Source organism: Panthera onca, chromosome D3 (genome assembly GCF_046562875.1).
Source record: "Panthera onca isolate mPanOnc1 chromosome D3, mPanOnc1 haplotype 2, whole genome shotgun sequence".
NCBI classification, from domain to species: domain Eukaryota; kingdom Metazoa; phylum Chordata; class Mammalia; order Carnivora; family Felidae; genus Panthera; species Panthera onca.
Window position 1 is genome coordinate 27050535 of NC_138350.1, and position 19864 is coordinate 27070398.

The 19864-nt window shown below is 54.6% G+C and overlaps 1 protein-coding gene across 5 annotated transcripts in view; it reads right to left on the reverse strand.

Annotated features, from left to right (window-relative positions):
• The window catches only part of TANGO2 (transport and golgi organization 2 homolog), a 36617-nt gene extending 20295 nt beyond the window's left edge, over window positions 1-16322 (reverse strand). Inside the window, exons 1-2 of one of the 5 annotated variants that reach the window (XM_060612933.2) lie at window positions 16248-16322; window positions 4073-4169 (exon numbers count right to left, since the gene is read on the reverse strand). In XM_060612933.2, coding sequence (XP_060468916.1) covers window positions 4073-4128 — 56 coding nt within the window. In that variant the 5' untranslated portion in view covers window positions 4129-4169; window positions 16248-16322. Of the gene's footprint in view, window positions 1-4072; window positions 4170-15395; window positions 15496-15909; window positions 16183-16247 lie in introns of those variants that run through there. The other 4 variants (XM_060612931.3, XM_060612937.2, XM_078435540.2 and 1 more) reach the window with 4 other exon arrangements.
• Between the last annotated feature and the right edge of the window lie 3542 nt (window positions 16323-19864).

The following is a 19864-nucleotide window of genomic DNA, read 5'->3' on the forward strand; positions in this document are numbered from 1 at the left end:
AAAATTAAAATCTTAAGGGCATCTGGGTGGCTCAGTAGGTTAAGTATCCGACTTTGGCTCAGGTCATGATCTCGCAGTTTGTGAGTTCAAGCTCCGCGTCAGGCTCTGTGCTGACAGCTCAGAGCCTGGAGCCTGTTTCGGATTCTGTGTCTCCCTCTCTCTCTCTGCCCCTCCCCCACTCATGCTCTGTCTCTCTCAAAAATAAATAAACATTAAAAAAAATTTTTTTCAATTAAGAATCTTAAAAATATTTATAAGGAACAGAAAATACATTTACAGTACTGTACTTTAAAAAATCTGCATGAGGGGCGCCTGGGTGGCGCAGTCAGTTAAGTGTCCGACTTCAGCCAGGTCACGATCTCGCGGTCTGTGAGTTCGAGCCCCGCGTCAGGCTCTGGGCTGATGGCTCGGAGCCTGGAGCCTGTTTCCGATTCTGTGTCTCCCTCTCTCTCTGCCCCTCCCCAATTCATGCTCTGTCTCTCTCTGTCCCAAAAATAAATAAAAAACGTTGAAAAAAAAAAAAATTAAAAAAAAAATCTGCATGTAAGTAGACCTACACAGTTCAAATCCATGTTGTTTAAAGGTCAACTTTATATGGCAATGATGGCCACCATTCCAGCTATGAAAGTCCCCTTTGGGGCACCTGAGTGGCTCAGTCAGTTGAACATCTGATTTCAGCTCAGGTCATGATCTCCCAGTTCATAAGATCGAGCCCCATGCTGGGCTCTGCACTGACAGCATGGATCCTGCTTCTCTCTCCCCCCTCTCTGCCCCTCCCCCGCTCATGCACACTTTCTCTCAAAATAAATAAATAAATATTTTTTTAAAAAAGTCCCCTCTACAATCATCTGACCTTGGAGCAACACTGACTTCAGGGATGAGCGTAACCCACAAATAAAAACAGGTACTTCCCATTACACTGAGGGTCAAGAGGCTACTGAACACGTGATGATATTGAGGGCGCCCAAGAGAGCGCATGGAGCACAGGGTCTTCAATGGGTCCCAGCCCTGTGTACCAGCTTTATGGGCAGTAGAGTCCAAGTGGATGGTGGCACTAGCACCTGGCTTGTCTGGCTTGGCGCAAAAGGACTTGGTCTGGACAGCACTCAATGATGACACACTGTGAAGACATAACTCTGCCACCAAACAGGACACGGGCTGACATGGCTTGGGAAGCCTATTGCATGGCCATCAAAGATACTTGAGGTAATCAATTGGGCAGTTCTTCAGAAAGTCAAATACAGACTTGCCATATGATCCAGCAATTCTGCTTCTGGGTACATACACAAAAAAATGGAAAGCAAGACTCGAACAGACACTTGAACGCTAATCTTCACGGCAGCGTTACAGCCAAGAAGTGAAAATAGTCCAAGTGTCCATCAATGGATGAATGGATAAAAATACAGTCCATGCATACAATGGGCTGTTACTCACCCGTAAGAAGGAAGGAGATTCTGACAATACTACACCAGGGATGGACCTTGAGGACACTATGCCACGTCAAACAAGCCAGTCACAAAAAAATATTATGATTCCACTAATGAGGTCCCCAGAATAGTCCAGGTCATAGAGACAGAAATTAGAACTGTGGTTGTTAGGAGCTGGTGGGAACAATGGAAAGTTAGTGTTCAGTGGAGACAGAGTTTCATTTGGGGACAATGAAGAGTTCTGGAGATGGACGGTGGGGATGCTTGCACAATAATGTGAATGTGCTTAATGCCACTGTGCTGGACACTTGTAAATGGTTAGAACAGCACGCACTCCCATTCCTGCCAGTTAATAGATGGGGGTAAGATGAAGACACAGCAGCGGATGTTAAGGCGGCAGGCAGAGGCTGGTGCATCCCAGGCCAGGACAGGGATGGCTAAAGCAGGAGGGAGCCCAAGTAAGGGGCAATGGGCAGGCCCTGCTGGCCCAGATGGCTCCTGGCAGCACTGCATAGCCAGGATCTCCCCATCACGCTGATGGCCCCAGAGCCTGGCCTGCTCCCCATTTCACTGCAGGCACCGGGAGCCCCTCTGTAATCTCTGATGAGCCTAGGCTCGGCTCACCAGGTGTCTCTTCACTGGCCCTGCTGCAGTGTACCTCCCGAGGCAGCCTCCTCCTTGCTCCTCCCATCCTTTTCTCACATCACAAATGTACAGAAGCGCAGATACCAAGGGCCTGCAGCCCACCCATTCTCATGGGCCAGACAGCCCCACAGCAAGAACAGGACCAGCCACCAGAAGCCCCTCTTGCCCTCCCACAACAGGGAAAACACCAAGTGTATTTGGTCAGTCACCAGAGGTGGCATATATAGTTTTTGGCTTAGAGCTTTGAAATACACTGGAGAGAAACACTGAGGCCATCTTGAATCACAACCCATGAATCACTATAAGGAGAGGTCTTAGCAGTGATGCACAGGTCCTGAGCGAAAGCAAGAGACCTCCTTCCTCCTCCCACACTTGCAGGAGATTGGAGGTAACCTTCAGAAACAGCATATCTAGTGAGGCTGCCCCTAAATCTAGAAGTAATGATATAGCCAGCAACAGACTCAGTAACTGTCAGACTGCTATCAAAATGTGTGAGAAATTCTGCATTTGTCAGGTGGAAGGAGAGTCATTTTATCAGTGTGTAAGAGTTCATGTGAGCATAGAAGGGCACACATGAAACCTCACTAGCAAGGGGGTAGATTGTGTCAGTTATCCATTTATTATGTCTCAGCCCCAAATTTGCCCTTCATTTTCTCCTCATGATAAAGGAGCTGAACTTTGTGGCTAGTATCATATTAGGTTTTATCAGTAGAGGGCACTGGAGAGACACCGCAGGTGGAGAGGCTTCTTTTCCTGGATGCAATGTGCTTCCTCAGGACATTCCCGCAACATGTGTGGCTTCCCTAAGATCAGTCCAGATACACTTGTGGCTTCCCGCATGCACCCAGTGGCCAGCGCCTTCCCCCAGCATCCTCTTGCAACAGTTGCCAGCACCCTAGAGGGCAGACTCCAAGCAAGTTCTGCTGCCCGTGGCACCCCAGAGATTACTTTGTTATCTAGTGCGCCATGGCTGTGCCCCCAGCAAGGTCTGAATCTCAGCCTGGGGGCGAGGACAGGGCTCTGCCCAGGGTATTCCAATCCTGTTACAGTTAATAATTCTGTCTGTTACACTTCCCTGCTTAAATCACTGCACCTGGATCCCACCCACTGCATCCTGACTCATACAGCTCATGCTGCTGGGGGCTAATCAGGGTCAGCTCCAGGACTCTGGCCTGGCCCCTCTGTCCACTCCTCTGCATGAAGGAAACACTGGAAACTCTTCATTCCCCAGCCCCTGGCCTGGAATGAGTTTCATTAAGCACAGTTAGGCAGCATGGTGTCTGTGTAATTCTGCATGGTGACTCAAATCTGAGAAGTTAGTCAAAATCGTTCAAATAATTCCTGGTACAGATTTTAAAACAATGAACACTTCCCAGGCAATTGTACTAGTGATCAGTTTCGAATGTCACTTTTGGCTGTGGGCTACCTCTCAGCCTCAGCCTGGATAAACTTGGATGGATTCCCACTGGGGTGACCTGGGAGATGGAGGGGCACCATCCAGAGCCCAGGGTCATGGGGAGGAGCAGGGAGAACTGGATCACGTCTCGCCCCTCTCTGGCCTCAGTTCCCCACCTCCTCTGCTGGTCCCCCAGCTTCCCCACCCCCCCCCCCCCATCCTCATTCTCCAGCTCAGGACTGACAGACCCTACGTGTTAGCACCAGCACCCACACTTCCCACTGGCAACACAGACCAGCCAGTCCAAACTGGGCTCTTAGTCATCATCATGCCAGCTCTGTTGCCCCTGGTGCCCCTACAGAGACCACAGAACTGCACTCCCACCTGGACCCCATTGCTCCTCTGTCCTGCCTGCACAGTGACTGTTAGCAAAGTCTCAGCACCTCTGCACGTCAGTTCAGAGCTCCTACCAGCAAGGGGTATTCTCTGCTGTGCCCCACACTGAGTGACCACTGTTGGACAGGACAGGCCCAGGCTGTAGAGCCAGTCCCTACACAGGCACTATGCCAAACAGAGGACAGAAGACACAGAGCAAGGGGGTTACCTGTAAGCATTTTTGGAAACAGGGCGAGGATCAAACTTAAAGAAGATGATGCACATGGGTCCCTGAGAGCAGCTTTGTTCACACGGGGCCACACAGTCTGCGAAAAAAGGAAAAAAAAATGCATTGAGTAAATGGCAGACAACAGAACACTGCCCCCTCCCGAACCTGCAATGCTCCCTGGCCCAGAACAGAACCACCTCTGTGATATCCCTGACCCTCACCGACATGGCAGAACCACGTGCCAGACACTGTGACACTCACCAGCACTACATAACCATCTCCTTAAATGTTCACACATATCAGCACAGGCCAGACTGTCCCCTGATGCCTACAATGCTCACTGGCCCTTGACACACCACAGGAGAGTGGCCATGGCAGCAAGAACAAGAACCACGTGGGGGGGGGGGGGTGGTGAGGCGGGGGCAGCAGGTGGGTACCCTCCCACACCACACCTGAGTGGCTTTGTGGTTTGCTCCATGCCCACCACCCAGATTGATCCATCCTAGCCCCTGGAAATGGCACCAATTCCAGCCCCCCAGCCCCTCAAGGCAGGGCTGTATCATATCTAACCGGCCTGGGGATGCTCTGCAGCAGTGACCACAGCAGGCCCTCAGCACATGCCCTCATGACAGCACATACAGAGCCAGGGGACCCAGAGGACCCAGAGGACCCTGCACACCCATGTAAGCAGGTGCAGACAAGAGGCAAAGCACATGTGCTAGTGATATGGACATGCATCCAGGTGCTGGGGAGTGGGGACTCAGTGCATACCTTTGCACACACAGGCCCTGTGCCTGGGGACCTCTAGGACCAGCAGGTCTTTTCCCAAACGAAGTTGAGAACAGAGATGAGATCCTGAGGCCACTGACCTGGGATGAGGTGACTTTGAGGGTCTCTAGTCCTGTATGTGTGCATGAGCCAGGGCACCACTCCAGGGCACAGCCAGCTCCTACAGCCATGAAATGGATAGCAAAGAGGCTGCATAGATGCCCTGACCAAAAAGATGCCCCCAAAAGAACCTCACGGGCAAGTATGTGCATGTATGTGAGGCCTGAAGGTCTGTGCACATGTGTAAGTATAAGGACATGTCTGTGTATGTGTGCACATGTGTGCTTCTGCACATCTGCATGTGTGTGTGTGACTGTGTGCATGTGTGTGTCTAGAGGAGGCAACTGAGCTCCAAGCACATTAGCCTGGGGTGCCCTAGGATTGGGGAGGGTCTGTGCAGTAGCCTGTCCCCCAAGAGTATTAAGCACACAGTGCCTACCAGAGCAAGGTCTGGGCTCTGCCCTGGGTGGGAGAGGGATCACATCTGTAAAGAAGGTCTATGAGTTGGCCCCCAGCTCATAGAGAAGGTAGAATGAGATGCCCAGACACTGCCCATCCTCGCTCCAGGTTTCAACATAAACCATGAACACTCTGCCTCTCCTGCCCCTCTGCCCCCAAGCCTTGGAGCAGCCACACAGGGGAGGGGACCAGCCTGCTATGAGGGGCACTGGCACAGTCCACCCCCCAGGCATGGGAGCAGCAGGAGTAGGCCAAGGATGGCTCCAGCTCACTGCCCCAAGCTAGGGTCCCTTCCATCCATACACAACAGTTCCAAGAGAAGCCTACCCCAGCCGTGGGGGTGGGTAGGAACTGAAGAGAGCTTAGAGCCCCTCTCTGATGCCAGTGCAATTGCTCCCAGTTCTTGGGTCTGTGAAGTAAAACATTTTCTGTTTCAGGACTCACAGAAGGAAGTTCCCACCACAACAATCCTGCCATCGAAGCTGTGGCAGTACCCAAGAGTGGGAGGGTGGGTGGACAGGTGGCAAGGGAGCTGGTGACAGAACACAGAAGAGCCAAGGAGGGGCCAAAGCCTGAGGCTGGCACTATGGACACAACCACAGCTCAGAGCCACCTGTAAGTCTTCGTGTGGATGACACCATGTCCCTACCTCTCCATTCATTTCTGCTTACTGGTCTGGCAGGGATGGGAAGTGAGGGGAGGGAGTCAGGGAGAAAGGATCCACTCTGCTAGCCACCACTGGCTCCCACAGGCCCTCGAGGGACCCCCACAACTCAGCCCCAAGTTCCTCCCTGTCCCCAAAGGTACGGACATTGGTGATACCTCAGGGGAACAATCCCTATCTTCAGCAAAGCCCTTGGCTGTGCACGTGAGACGTCACCATGGTGACCAGTGCCACTGCAGAAGTGCAGGATGCTGGGAGATGAACAGCTATGTGAGATGGGCTGCTGGCCACTGGCCCCCACAGGACAGAGCCAAAGGCAGTGCCTGATGTGGAAGAGGGCCCCGAGTTGACAGGAGCAGGCTGGGTTCCCACCCCTGGGTGCCCTGGTAGTGCCCACTAGGGCCATCATCGTAGGGTCACCTGATATCAATACTGGTGGGCAGGCTGTTGGGACTGACCCTTGTAGCAAAAACAACTCAAAATGCTTAAAACAATATGCAAAAATCTTAAAAGCAGCCAAGAACTAACAAAGTCATGCAGGATTTAGGCAATATCTCAGAGAACATGAAGACCCAGAGAGGAAAGAAAGCAGAGTACCCTGGCTATGATTCCTGTCCTGAGGCACTGGTCCATCTGGGCAAACCGGACTCTGGTGACCATGGAGCTAAGTGAGACCAAAGACAAGGCCCAGGGCTGCCCCAAGATGGGAATGAAGTAGGAAACCCACCCCCTCCCTCCACCCCGTCAGGGTGAAGCTGGGCCCCTGAAAGGCAATGCTCCTAGGGTAAGGATGGACTATATCCACAGCCACCCCAAGGGGCCACAGGGACAGCACACAGAAGGGGAGAGAATCCCTGAGAAGCCACATGAGCACAGCCAGTCCGCACTGGGGGTCCAGGGATCCTCATGCCAAGACTTGGTTTGAGTGGCTCCTGCACGGGTAAGTGCCCTCAGGCACCTGGCAAGCCAAAGTTCTCATCTTCATGCTAAACCTCCAAGAAGGCTCACAAATCATTTCAAGGACAAAGAGAAGGACAGTCAGAAAGAACCACATAATGAAACAAAGCACCATAAGAGCCAGCAAAAAGTGATCCCCACATGTCTAGTAAACCAACCATGCTCTGACTGCAGAAAAAGCTTGAGAATACGTGCAGCAAAAGTACATGAGACAGAGTAAATCAGGAGGTTCACAAAGCACTGGAGAGGACTTTGAGAAATCAGAAGCTATAGTAACCATGAATTAAAACTCAGCAATGGGGGCACCCGGGTGGCTCAGTCGGTTAAGTGCCTAACTCTTGACTTTGGCTCAGGGCATGATCTCACCATTTGTGAGTTTAAGCCCCTCATCGGGCTCTGTGCTGACAGCGCAGAGCCTGCTTGGGATTCTCTCTCTCCCTCTTTCTGCCCCTCCCCTGTGCGCTCTCTGTCTCTCTCTCTCTCTGTCTCTCTCTCTCTCAAAATAAATAAACTTAAAAAAAAAAAAACCCACCTCAGCGGTGGGTTCTAAATTAGCAGATTAGACACAGCTAATGAGACAGACCAACTTGTCCAGAACGCAGTACAGGGAGGTAGGAAGCATGTGGCACCTCCTGGGGACCTAAGTGTCCCACCTGCCACATGGCTGTAGCCCAGCACCGAAGACGTAGGCCTTCTCACCCCCAGGGAGCTGGTCTCTCCCACAAACGAGAATTCTCCAGGTGAGGAGGCCAACTGGCACTGTCTATGGCAACCAGACCAACCATGGTCAGTGGGGGAAACCCTGCCAGCCCATCACTTCTGAAATCCCACCTACCCGAAGCCCCGAGACAGAGGGCTGTTCTGAGGGCTGCTCCCCCAGGGACATGCTGCCCCACCAGGGACATGCAGCTCTGGGTTGTCAGAAGAGGTCATCATGTCTTGGCCTGCTGTGCACCTCTCTGGGCTGTGTGCCCAGTTACTGAGCAAGGCCATTGGCCGGGAGCAGCTCTGGCTACTGAAGCTAACAAGCCAGAAGCAGAGCCCTCCAACTTGGCTGTAGGACCTCACCATCCTAGCCAGCCTGTGTGGGTGGCAGACCAGCCCTCCAGACAGTGGTAGTGGGGAGGGCTCTGCGGTTGGAGGAAAGGCCACTGATGAGTCTCCAGGCAGCCTGGCGCCAGAGTTGTGGGCACAAAGCCCAGGGCTGCGGCCTCGATGAAGACGTGGTCATTGGGAGGGAAGGACCAGAGGAAAGCCAGCCCCTGGGGAGGGGACCATCAGGAACTGCCTTTCTCTCCAATCCCTCACCCCCCACTCAAGCCAGGCCCGCTGCCCACCGGCCCCACCCCTTCGCGGCTTCACTTCCCACCATGCCAGCACCCTCCTTCACCTGGGCAGGTCCCATGGGTGCAAGGCCCTTTTCCCAGCATGCCCCCACCCAGGCCCTGATGAAATGCTACCTGACACTCTGTTTGTTGGGCCACCTTCAGGGCTGACTTTCCGGGCTCCCAGAGCAAGCTCTGGAGACAGCCACCACGGGCTGAACACAGGATAGGCGGGAGGCTGGAACCGCCAACAGTGGCAAACAGTATCCTGCCCCCGTTGCTGTATGCCTGCCTGCCTGGCAACTTGGGACACTAAGAAAACACTGCTCTCCACTTTCCACAGTTCTGAGGCTGGCACCGTGGGAAAGGGAGGGGGAACGGCTTCAATAGACCCCACCATGCCAGGTGGGGCTGGGGCTCATCCATGCTAGGTGGCTTCTCTGCTTGTTTTGGGGAGCTTACCCTCAAAGGACACCAGAGCTGGTAAAATGTGTAAGGGAGGGTGGTGTCCTGGGCAGAAGCATGCCTGGGCTCAATGACATCCTCACCCCACTGGTCCCCACCTCTATGAGGCATGCAAGCCCAAGACTTCATGGAGTATCTGGATGCCCATGGAAGCCCATAAGCCAAGGCTCACCCCAGAGAGCCAGGGCCAGCCCACAGCTGGAGGAAGAGACAGGCAGGAGGGTGCTGAGGGGGTCCGATTAGGAGCCTTGCCCATGTGCCTTGGTAACGGGGTAGCCATCTGATGCTGTACTCAGAGGGAAGGAGCAGGCACATGTGGGGTGCTGGAATCAAGTGGGCCTCCTGACCCTGCACATGTTCCCAGGAAGGCCTCCAGAAGGCCAGACACCCCCAGCACCGCACATCTTCACTGCCCTGGCACATCCATAACCCCCTCCACCCAGCCACATCACAGAAATGCTCAGAAACCGGCATGCCCACTGCAGTGGCCCTGGTGGCCTCACCATTCTCCCAGTGGTCGACCCACCCCAGGGCCTGAGAAGCCCCTGGGAAAGCTAGTGATCGGTGACAAAAAAAGTCACCATGTCCACACACGGTCCCACTGGGGCTGCTGTCTCACTCAAGGGTACAGCCGGGCCTCAGAGCTGCCCACAGGGATGGAAGATCCCAGACAGTGGCCCAGGCCGTGCAGGGGAAGCCACATGAGCAATGGGGCTAGAGAGTGAAGCTTGTCAGGTGGCCAACTGTCCTGACAAGTGTCCAAGATACCTGCATGGCACAGTGGCTGGCGGGGGTGGGAACAAATCACTTCATGCTAATTGTGTGCACTGGAAGAGACACTTACTATGGCCTGGACTGTTCGGTAAAGAAAACCACGGGGCTGGGCCCCACTAGCGAGGAGGTGGCATCAGCAGTCAGTTGCTCAAGCTCCATGCCTCTGGAGCATCCTCACCACGGGTTCCTAGCGACGCCACATTCCACAGCTCACACAGACTCTCCTCACTGCACACAGCAACCAGGCAATCTTTGTCATAACCAAGATTTCACATAAAAATCTGTGAGCATGGCCAAGACAACTCTGTTGTACAAAACTACCCAGGACTTTTCTGGCATTAAATAGGGCTCAGCATAAAGTCCTGCAGCAAACAGAAAGGCTGCAGCTCTGGAAGTACGTTCTCTGATGCCATCCGACAAAGGCCCCCAGCCCAGGGACTGTGACTCAGGCCAAGCAGGTGCATGAGGCTGTACTGGGAGCAGCACACCCACCGCCCGCCTCACACCTACCCATTCAGCCTCGGCCTCCTGCTGTGTCCTTGGCCTGCCTAGAAACAGCCCTGTGGAAGGAAGCACCATGTCCCCTGGGGTGACAGCCTGAGGGTGCACCTCTGCCCCGTCTTCCACCGGGAGCCTGGGCGGATCCAAGGTAAGCACCTGTGCAGCACAGGCCTGCGCTCCCTGCACACCCCTGGAGCCCCTCAGCACACCTGAGCCCCAGCCTGAAGGACCTACGAGGTGTGAGGCAAAAGCAAGAAGTTTACTTCAAACCAAAGCCAAGGGCTTCCCCTTTCTCTCTGAAAAACCTAGAGGAAGTCTTCCCAGGTCATAACTCCTGCTTTCCTCTGCCCTAACCACTTGAGAATTCTGCAAAACCGGAAGAATGGGTCATGAGTTCGGCACCAGTTATTCTTAGCACACGGTGCTGGCTGCAAAGCACGGAAGCTTTCCAGGCACTCCCAGCCCATCTGCTGATAAGGCTTTCGAGAGTTCTCTGCATGCTCCATTCTGCCTGCTCACCCGCTGCCTCTGAAACCTGCCTTCTCCAGCTGAGGCCTCCTTCTTCCTCCCCTGCCTCCCAGAGAAACCAACAGCACTATCCTAATGGCCAAGTTCAGCCAGGTAAACTCCCTCTTTCAGAAGAACCAGGCTCCTCAGTTGAGTCAAGCCCGAAACCTCACTCCACGTGGCATCTAACAAGAGCGTGACAAGAAAACAACTCAAGCAGGCAGGCAGATAGCCTGGCCAAAGATGGGCCAGGGCCACATGCCAAGAGATGTAGTGACGGCTGCAATGGCTCAGGTGAGGGCTATGTGGGGACAAGGCCTGGCACCTGGACTGACCAATGGTGAAGATCTATTTCCCTGGCCAGGGAGGGCAGGTCAGCAACCTCATGGAGGCTCACTGGGAGAGTAGGCAAGAGGGGCCTAGGGCCACACTGATAGGACCTCACTGTCACTGCCAGCCCAGACGGGGAAGGACCTGGCAGGGGGATGGGACAGACCTCAGTACTGCTGGGTCGCCCATCTCCCTCTTATGTATTCCTGATGCCACACAGCCGCCGGCCCCACACTGCCTGGGGGCTAATGGGCAGCACACACTGACTGTGCCAGCCACTCACCCCACACCGACCAGCATCCTCTCCTCCAGCGTTTGCACCAAGGCTTGCTCCCTTCCCTTCCTCCTGTCCCACCTGTCCTCCTACATCTGCTGCCCTCTCATCCATCCCCAGCCCAAGGCTCCATGCCCCCTGCAGCCACAACCAGCAGCTCCCATGGACCAGCGGAGTCTATGATTGTGGTTTCCACAGCCAGGTTACCCAGGAGCACACTCTCATCTGGAAAGTTTCCAAGCATACACATTCTACAAGAGCCCCGTATCTGGTCAGCTATATGCTTCCAGATCTTTCTCAGCAAAGTATGGGTATGCGTTGTGGGGTTACCCTGATGTCCTGTCTTCCTGCTGACTGGCCGTGCACACCTGTCCTCACTGAGGGGCAATGACCCCCAGCCTGCTAGCTGCTGCACAGCTTTCCCAGGGGACACGTGCCTTCACTCCACCTCTTGGCTCTGCCCGGTGTTTTGGTCCCATCAAGTTTCTACCCCCTGCAGAATGCCACAGGGGAGCCGTGTGCACATGCTCTGCAAATGGGTTGAAGAGGGTACAGAGACCCAGGAGGCAGAATGGCCAGTGAGAGGATGATGCTCTTAGGTGAGCCCAACTCCCTCCAAATATCCGGCACAGGTACCATCTGCTGTGCAAGAGGAGTGTCCTGACCAGCACCACAACCTGCCATGGCAGCCCTCCTCAGGGTGGCAGGAAACACCCTCACCATGGTTTCACTGGCAAATCCCAGGGGTTGTGCATCTTACAGCCACTTGCACGCCTTTGTCCACAAATCACCAATTTGGGTACAGGATCCTGGGCTTTTATTGCGCAATCTGTAGTGAGGTACATGTGGTGTGGGCAGGCTCACAACCTGTCTGCTCCAGGAGCTGCAAATATTTTCTTCCCGTACTGCCCTGCCTCGTAGCCTTGCCTGTGGCACTGCCTATCGGAAACTGTGTTACTTTACCACAAGTTTTCCCACTCCTACTACAGAGCAGCAACCCTCCCTGTCCCCAAGTTAGAGCCCATTTCCCTGGGCTTCCTTGTATGGTTGTATTTTGGCTTAGTTCTCAGGTCAGCCTGTGGTCTGCTCTGGTGGGTACTGTGCGGTACGGACCCCCTTGCCTCCCAGCTACTGGGCGTCCATTCGGTCCATGTTGGGCTTCCTACCTCAGCCATACCCAGACACCCAGTCCCAGGTCTCTGCAGGGCCCTGTCATTCATGAAGCCTCTCAGCTTTAGCACATGCTCTGGTATCTGTCTGGAGGACAAGTCTCCCTCTTGGCTAGTCACTGAATTTTCTAAAACTCTAACAAATTGTGCTGGGCCATGCCCCACCCCTGCTTACCACACCTGGCACTGTGCGTGTGCCAGTGTCCAGGAAATGACACAAGCGAGCCCCATGGCAGACAGCACACTGCTCAGCACTCGTACAGAAACCAGAAATAAGCAAGACTCATCCATTAGGACAGAAGTCAGGGCAGGGCCACCTGGTCTGGGGGACAAGAGGGGACACAGGGGACATTGGGGTACTGGCATAGCTTCTTGACATGGATGCTAATGGTATGGCTGGGCCCACTGTACAACCCATGGAGGTGCTCATTTAAAGCATATGCACTCTTACAGGCAGGCTGGCGTGGGGAGGAATTCCGGAAAGGCTGAAGAAGAGGCTGTTTGTTTATGAGAGACTGGGCAAGAGTGGACCCAGCCCTGGCTCAAACCCTTCAAAGCAGGACCCATTGCAGCTGAGCTGCTGTGAGTTCCGCATGACACACAACCCACATGAGCAGAGAGCAAAGCCACACCTGACAACCGGGGTGCCAGAGGAGGGGAGCCTAAGCCCTCCGTGGGATCACTTTCCTTTGTCAATTAAAAAAGCCAACAGGGGGGCGCCTGGGTGGCTCAGTCGGTTGGGCGTCAGACTTCGGCTCAGGTCATGATCTCGCGGTCCGTGAGTTCGAGCCCCGCGTCGGGCTCTGTGCTAACAGCTAGGAGCCTGGAGTCTGTTTCGGATTCTGTGTCTCCCTCTCTCTGACCCTCCCCCGTTCATGCTCTGTCTCTCTCTGTCTCAAAAATAAATAAACATTAAAAAAAAAAATTAAAAAAAAAAAAAAAGGCCAACAGGCCTCTGGACGACATGCTAGGCCAGAATGCAGCAAAGGATGACAGGAATGCACATGAATGAATGGGAAGGTATTCTGGCCTCAACAGAGCCGAGGGGGCCTAGACACTCGTTAAACTGAGGCTTCCGATTCACATCACATCAGTCTCCTACCAGGCTGGCTGCACACGTTAAGGCTTTGCACAGAGGTTACCTGGACCCAAGAATCTGCAGCCCCATTTCACTCTGCCAAGCACTTTACACGTTTTGGGATAATTTTTAAGGCTAGACAGCCTGACTTTTTCTTTAGAGCATGCAGAGGACAGGGGCCCTCCGGCTTCACACGGCAGGGCTGAGGAGCCAGACACCTCATCCTCGCCCCATGCGGCCCAGGCTATCACTGTGGCAGCCCCCAGGGCCAGAGCTGGAAAGCATCCACTGCTCTTTTCGCATGATGCGTAATGTCTTCCCAGCAGCTGCCAGCAGAGGAGGTAAACACACATGGGAACACAGTGTTGCTGTTCTGGGGGCCTTGGCTGAGAAAGCCCTGACGTCTGTAAATATTCTGAGCAGCGGCCCACTGCAACATGCCCCCCCCCCCCCCCCCGGCCCCGCCGCCGCCAGCACGCCAGCCCAGCCCAGCTCAGCAACTGAGACTCTACAATCTATGCTTTGTCGTTCTGGTTGAGTGGCATTTCACCGTGACAAATTTTCCACAGGGATACTCTCTCCTAAGATCTCCACGATGCTTAGGGAGCACTAATTCAACCCCACACCAAGTGTCACTGTCCCTGCATTTCAAAGGAGTGACACACATGAGGGGAACAATGAATATTACAGAAAGCCCTGGACACAGGACAGCCCCTGTACCTTAACCCTTCCTGGCTTCCCCACAAGCCAGGGGCCAGCCCAGCCTCACAGTGGCCCCACTGCCCCCATGCTTAATAAAGGACAAAGGAGTATTCCCACCAACCCCTCAAAAGATCAAAAGAGGGTGAAAGCAAGCACTTAAAATTAGTGTGGTCCTGAAATCTTTCACAGATGTACCCTGAGTGTCAGTAGCCACCAAGAGATGGTGGACGGCTTTTTTTACTTTTAAGTATATATATATCATTTTTGCAAATTTAAAAAAGAAAAGTTGAGAGAGATTTAAAAAAAAAAGGCTGCACTGATAACCTGGAAAGGCAGCTCAGTGTCCTGAGGCAACCTTGTTTTCATGGAATCCATCACCCAACCCCCATGGTCTGGACCAACAGATTCCATGGTGCTGTCCTCACGAACAGACATGTCACCAAAGGATGGACTCAGTTCTCACACATCTGGTGTGTCAATGACAAGTGTGGCACCACTTCTAAAAGCCCTTCCAGCCTCTCTGCCATAGGCCATTTAACTCCAGACATACTCTGGAGGCCCCTCACTTCTCCACAGAAATCCTCAGAAATAGCAGGCTGAGAAATAGCCTCCACGGGCAGGCACCAAGGATGCCTTCAGAGAGCTTGCCCTCTGGTGCAGAAGCCAGACACAAGAACGAGACCCCAAGACATTGCACAATTACATCCACAGTGAAACATAACTAAAAGCCCACAAAATGAGGTCACAAAAGAAGCATAAGGCAGTAACAACAGCTCAGGGACTGGGCAGCCAGGGCAGAGCTGATGGCCAGTTTCCTTCATTCAGGGAAGGCTGTTGTCACCACATATCCAAGCAGGCAGTGGCAGCAACCCAGTCAGAGTGGCCTGCAGTCTGTGGACACATCAGTATCATGAAGTCACAGGAATGGGGCTAATGATCAAAGGCCAGATAAGGGGGGGGGGGGGCGCACCAGGGTAGCCCACCCACCACACAGGAGCACTATGATCCTGGAGAGGAGGGGACAGAGGCTCTACTGCGTCCTCCTGCCTCCAGGCCACCAGACAGGTCACCCAAAGCAGGCAGGATCCTGAGACAGTGGCCCAGGTGGAACAGAGGCACTGGAACCTGGCCCTGGCTCTGCGTGACCTTGGAAACACCATCTGCCCTTCAGCCTGAGTTTTCTTCGCTGTGGACAGCATCCAATCAATGAAGATTTGCCCAAAAAAGTTGCCCAGAGGATTAACAAGCAAGTTTGAGAAAGCATTCCAAAGTGCTACCAGCTGTAGGCACCTCTTATAGCTGTCATCACATCACATCTGCCTCACGGAAGAAAGCTCTGAGCCTAAACAGCAGCAGCAAAACAGCAGTCAGCAGGTCAGGAGCAGGACGCCAGGCCAGGCCTGAGCCCAGCATGTGATATCCCTGCTGGAGGAAAAGGGCTGAGGCTCAGGGATTGGTCCAAGGGCAGAAGACTCTGTCTAAAGCTGTGGCCCAGGGGTAGGCCATGAAGCACCTGACACGCTGCAGTCAGGGAAGGGGGTCTGAAAGCCCAGCACCAGGGCTAGCCCCTGCCCTGGGTGCAGCCCTGCCCAGCCCCCACCCCCGAAGCCCTGGGAGATGGTCTGACCAACTCCTCCACCCCAGAAGAGGCGTGTCCAAGCGCAGGGATGACCCAGCACTTGCTGCCTATTCAGACATACATCAGCTGTCACCTGGCTGCCCCGCAGCAGGCCACATGGAGGTGGCACCGTGACTCAGGGCTTCAGAGCGGTCTGAGGGCGTAGCCCACCCACCCTGCAGCGACCACGCAGCGACCACGCAGCTCCCAGCCCAGCCAGTCTCTGCTTCCCTGCAGCGAGACCGGCCCTGCCTTGCCAGTGGACCCGGCTTCCCATTCTGGCGGGGATCACTAGAAACGCCTTCCAGTAACGCATGGGGCGCTTCCTCCGGCTCGGTTTAGTCTCTCAGGACCCGGCGTTGGATTTCCATTCCACGCCTCGGGAAGGGGAAACAGGCAGGGCGGGGAGGTGAGGCCCCGCCCCTCTCCTCCCTACCGGCGCCCCCGGAGCCCGCGCCCCCGATCCCGGGCCGGCCCTGCAGGGAGCGGAGTCCGCAGGCCCGGGCCGCCAGCCACGCACTCACCGCCTCCGCCGCCACAGACTTCCGGGTGCCGCGCCCGCGCGCCGCCGCCGCTGCCCAGGCCCCGCCCCCCCACCCTCTGAGCGCCCGCCATTGGGCTGCGCCGTTAGGGGCGGGGCGACATAACGCGACCCGGACCACCGTTGGCTGCGCGCGCTGTCGTTCGGGGTCTGCAGCCCTCCCGGCGCCCCGCCCCCAGGGCTGCGCCAAGCCTCCGGGCTGCGTGGGCGTGTGGTGGCCTCGGGGCTCCCGCGGCTTTCCCAGCCTTCCGGGCGCCCCAGCTTGGAGGACGCCCTCAGGAGGTCGCGCCACTTGCAGCGGCCCGAGAGCATGCCTTCGGGGGCCCATTAGGGACGCGGCCTGAGCTCCAGGGGCCGTAGGTCACCTACCTACCTGGCGGCCTTCGCTGGAAGCTATAGGAGGATGCCCACTTCCGGACCCATCCCTCAGGCGGGTTCGTGGCTCTGGACCTGGCCATCCCTCCCTTTTCTTTATGGCCCTCAGTTTTGTCCAGCCTCTGCCACTCTGGCCTTTGGCCTCCCTCCCTACTGCAATCCCTTCCACACTCAGGACAAACCCTGGACCAGGCTCTCCGGACCCACCCAGCCACCGTGGTCTCTGAGCCCACCCGGAGGCCGATCTACAGGTCCAGGCCCCAGGATGAAGAGTTGGCCCACCCTGAGCTGTAATGGGTGAGCAAGTGAGCAAGAGGTGGGAAGGGGCACTGACTGGGGGCCCTCGCAACAGGACAGAGGCATTCACTGGACTCTCTGCCTTCTTTGACCTCTGGGCTGTGTCTGGAGCCTGAGTGTGGGGCGGGGGGAGTGGAGAGTGAGAGGCCCAGGGACCAGGGCCTACTCCAAAGTGGGCGCTCAGCAAACTATGACAAAGATGACAGTTACATTAAGGATAATAATGGACACCTGGCTGGCTCAGTCAGTGGAGCATGCAACACTTGACCTCGGGATTGTACCTTTGAGCCCCATGATGGGTGTAGAGATTACTAAATAAAATCTTTTGGGGCACCTGGGTGGCTCAGTCAGTTGAGCGCCAGACTCTTGATTTCGGCTCAGGTCATGACCTCACAGTTTCATGAGTTCGAGCTCAGCCTAGGGCTCTGCACTGACAGGGCTGAGCCTGCTTGGGATTCTCACTCTCTCTCTGCCCCTCCCCCACTCGCGCTGTCTCTGTTTCTCTCAAAATAAGCAAACTTTAAAAAAATAAAGTAAAATCTTTTTTTAAAAAAAGGATAATAACAATGTGCTACACCCAGGGTCTCAATCCACAGCTGTCATTCCCCCTTTTTTACAGATGCAAACACTGAAGATCGGTGCAGTTACCTCACTTAAGGTAAAAAAAAAAAAAAAAAAAAAAAAAGATGGCAAGTGTCATTGGCTGGATTAGCTTCCCAGTCCTGTGTGAAGACCTACTGTACTGACCCTGACTCAGAGCACTGATGCCCTGTGGAAAACTGGGGTTTAGAGAAGGAAAGGGCCTGGCTGGTGATCAGCAAAAGCAAGAATTGAACCCAAACCTGTCTGACACACCGAAAGGCCCATTCCAGCCCAACTCTCTGGCCATCTTTTCTGTGTTCCTCCTGGAACCCAACAGAAGCCCTTTACAGCCCTTTACTGAGGACTCCAGACGTCCAAAGGCTCATGGCCAGCAGGCAGCAAACCCAGCCTGATGCATGGTCCTCCTTCCCACCATCCAGCAGGAGAATCCTTCTGGGCTGGTGCCAGTCATTTCCCTCAAGGCAGCCAGACCTTGCAGCCCACCCAAGAGATGGTAGTGTTAGACAAGCAAGACTTGGGGCTTAGGCACATGTGACCATGCCCGGGGATACAGGGCAGCAGCTGCAGACCGGTCTTTCCTAAACACTGGACCACATGCCTCAGAGGAGTGGGACACAGAATGGTGCCTTCCCATTGCCAGAAAAAGGGGATGTGGTCATGCGTGGGTTGTACAGAGGTTCAAATCCTGGTCTGCCACGGAAGCATATGGCTCTGGGCCAGCCCCACCTCCAGCTACACTCTCCCCATCTAGATGGAGCCATGGCAGGCACTCTGATATTCTTTGTCACCACTGACTCCAGTCTGGACAACATTTGGTGCCAGGGAGCAGATAAAACCAGATAAGATGGGTTGGGGTTGGAAGCTGAACCCTGGGGTCTCAGGACTGGAAAGAGTTCACTGCCACCCCACCTCAGGTGACACACATCCTTAGATGGGGAGCTCACTACCTTGTTTGGTCACCCTTTCAGTCTCTGAACATTTGTCACTGTTGAGAAGTTCTTCCTGACCTCCAGCTGAAACCTTTTTCCCTCTATAGCTTTCCTCACATGTCCCAGGGATGTCCCTACGTAGATGCCCACCAGCTGGGTGGAGAGGTTGGGAGAGAGGGAGGAGACTGGGTTACTGGTCCCTGTGGCAGTGGTCAAGCACTTGGGGCTATCTATCCTGCTTTTGGACTGTTACTGACCCCTACTTGCAGCCTGGGTCATGGTGGGCCCACTGCCAGAGAGTAGCCTTGAGTCCTCTTGGCACTGACACTGTCTACTCTGCTCCCCTGTGTATGGCTGGTAATCCAGCTTGGGGTACAGAATCCTGCCTGGAGTGGGAGGCAGGGAGGCAGTCCTCACTTAGGCCAGTTTTGGAGCACAATTCTCCCCTTTGCTCTCTCAAAGGCCTGTCCAGCCCCTCCTGCCACCATCAGCAAGTGTGTGGGAAAGGGATGGTGCTGGACTACAAGCTCACTATGAGAATAGAGCTCCAGGAGGACCAGGGTCCAATGCCCCCGGGGAGGTTTGTAGGACAGCTGGACTAGTGAAATCCACTCCTAATGGAAGGAAGAGAACCCCCAAGCCCACAAAGCAGCTGGGTCAGAATGTCATCAGTGGTGCAGCTCCATAAGATAAGAGCTATCTTGCTCTTAGGGCCCCCTGTGTTCCAGAGAAGGACACTTCATTCTACCTGCTCAGAGCCACAAGCAACATCAGTATGCCAGAGTGTCAAATGTCTCTCACCTCAAGCGTCAACTTCAATTGATTGGTTGTGGCTGCCTGGCTCTAAAAGGCTGTTAGGGTGGATTTACTGTGTGTGCCAGGTACCACAGGAGGGACCCAATGTTGGTACCAGTGGTGAGTTCTGGCCCTACATCACTTCACTTTCTTTCTTCTGATCAAGCAACTATTGGGTGAACACTCTGGCTTCCTGATGTGGGTGGATAAGACATACATGTCTGGTCTTCCCCATTAGCACTGTCATGGGCCTGTGACTCCCTGGGTGGACGTGGGGAATACGGTGGGCTGAAAATCTGGTGATTTCCAGGTGTGACCAGGGCTGGAAAGGCTTAGAACTAAGCATGCACCAGAGTCACTGGCCAAGGGGCCATCATATCATGAACTTCCTGAAATAACCCCAATGGGCAGCAACCCCATTGGTTCCTCCTCACACCATAAAGTTAAGAGGAGCTGGCCAAGGATTATGGTCCCATTTGTTGTTATATGTGTGCCTCGTGTCACTGCAGGGAACAGGTGGCTGCTATCTGGCAGAAAAAAATGCACCTTGTGCTAAACTCTACTCAGGTGGCTGTACCCCACAGTGTTCCTCCAAGACCCC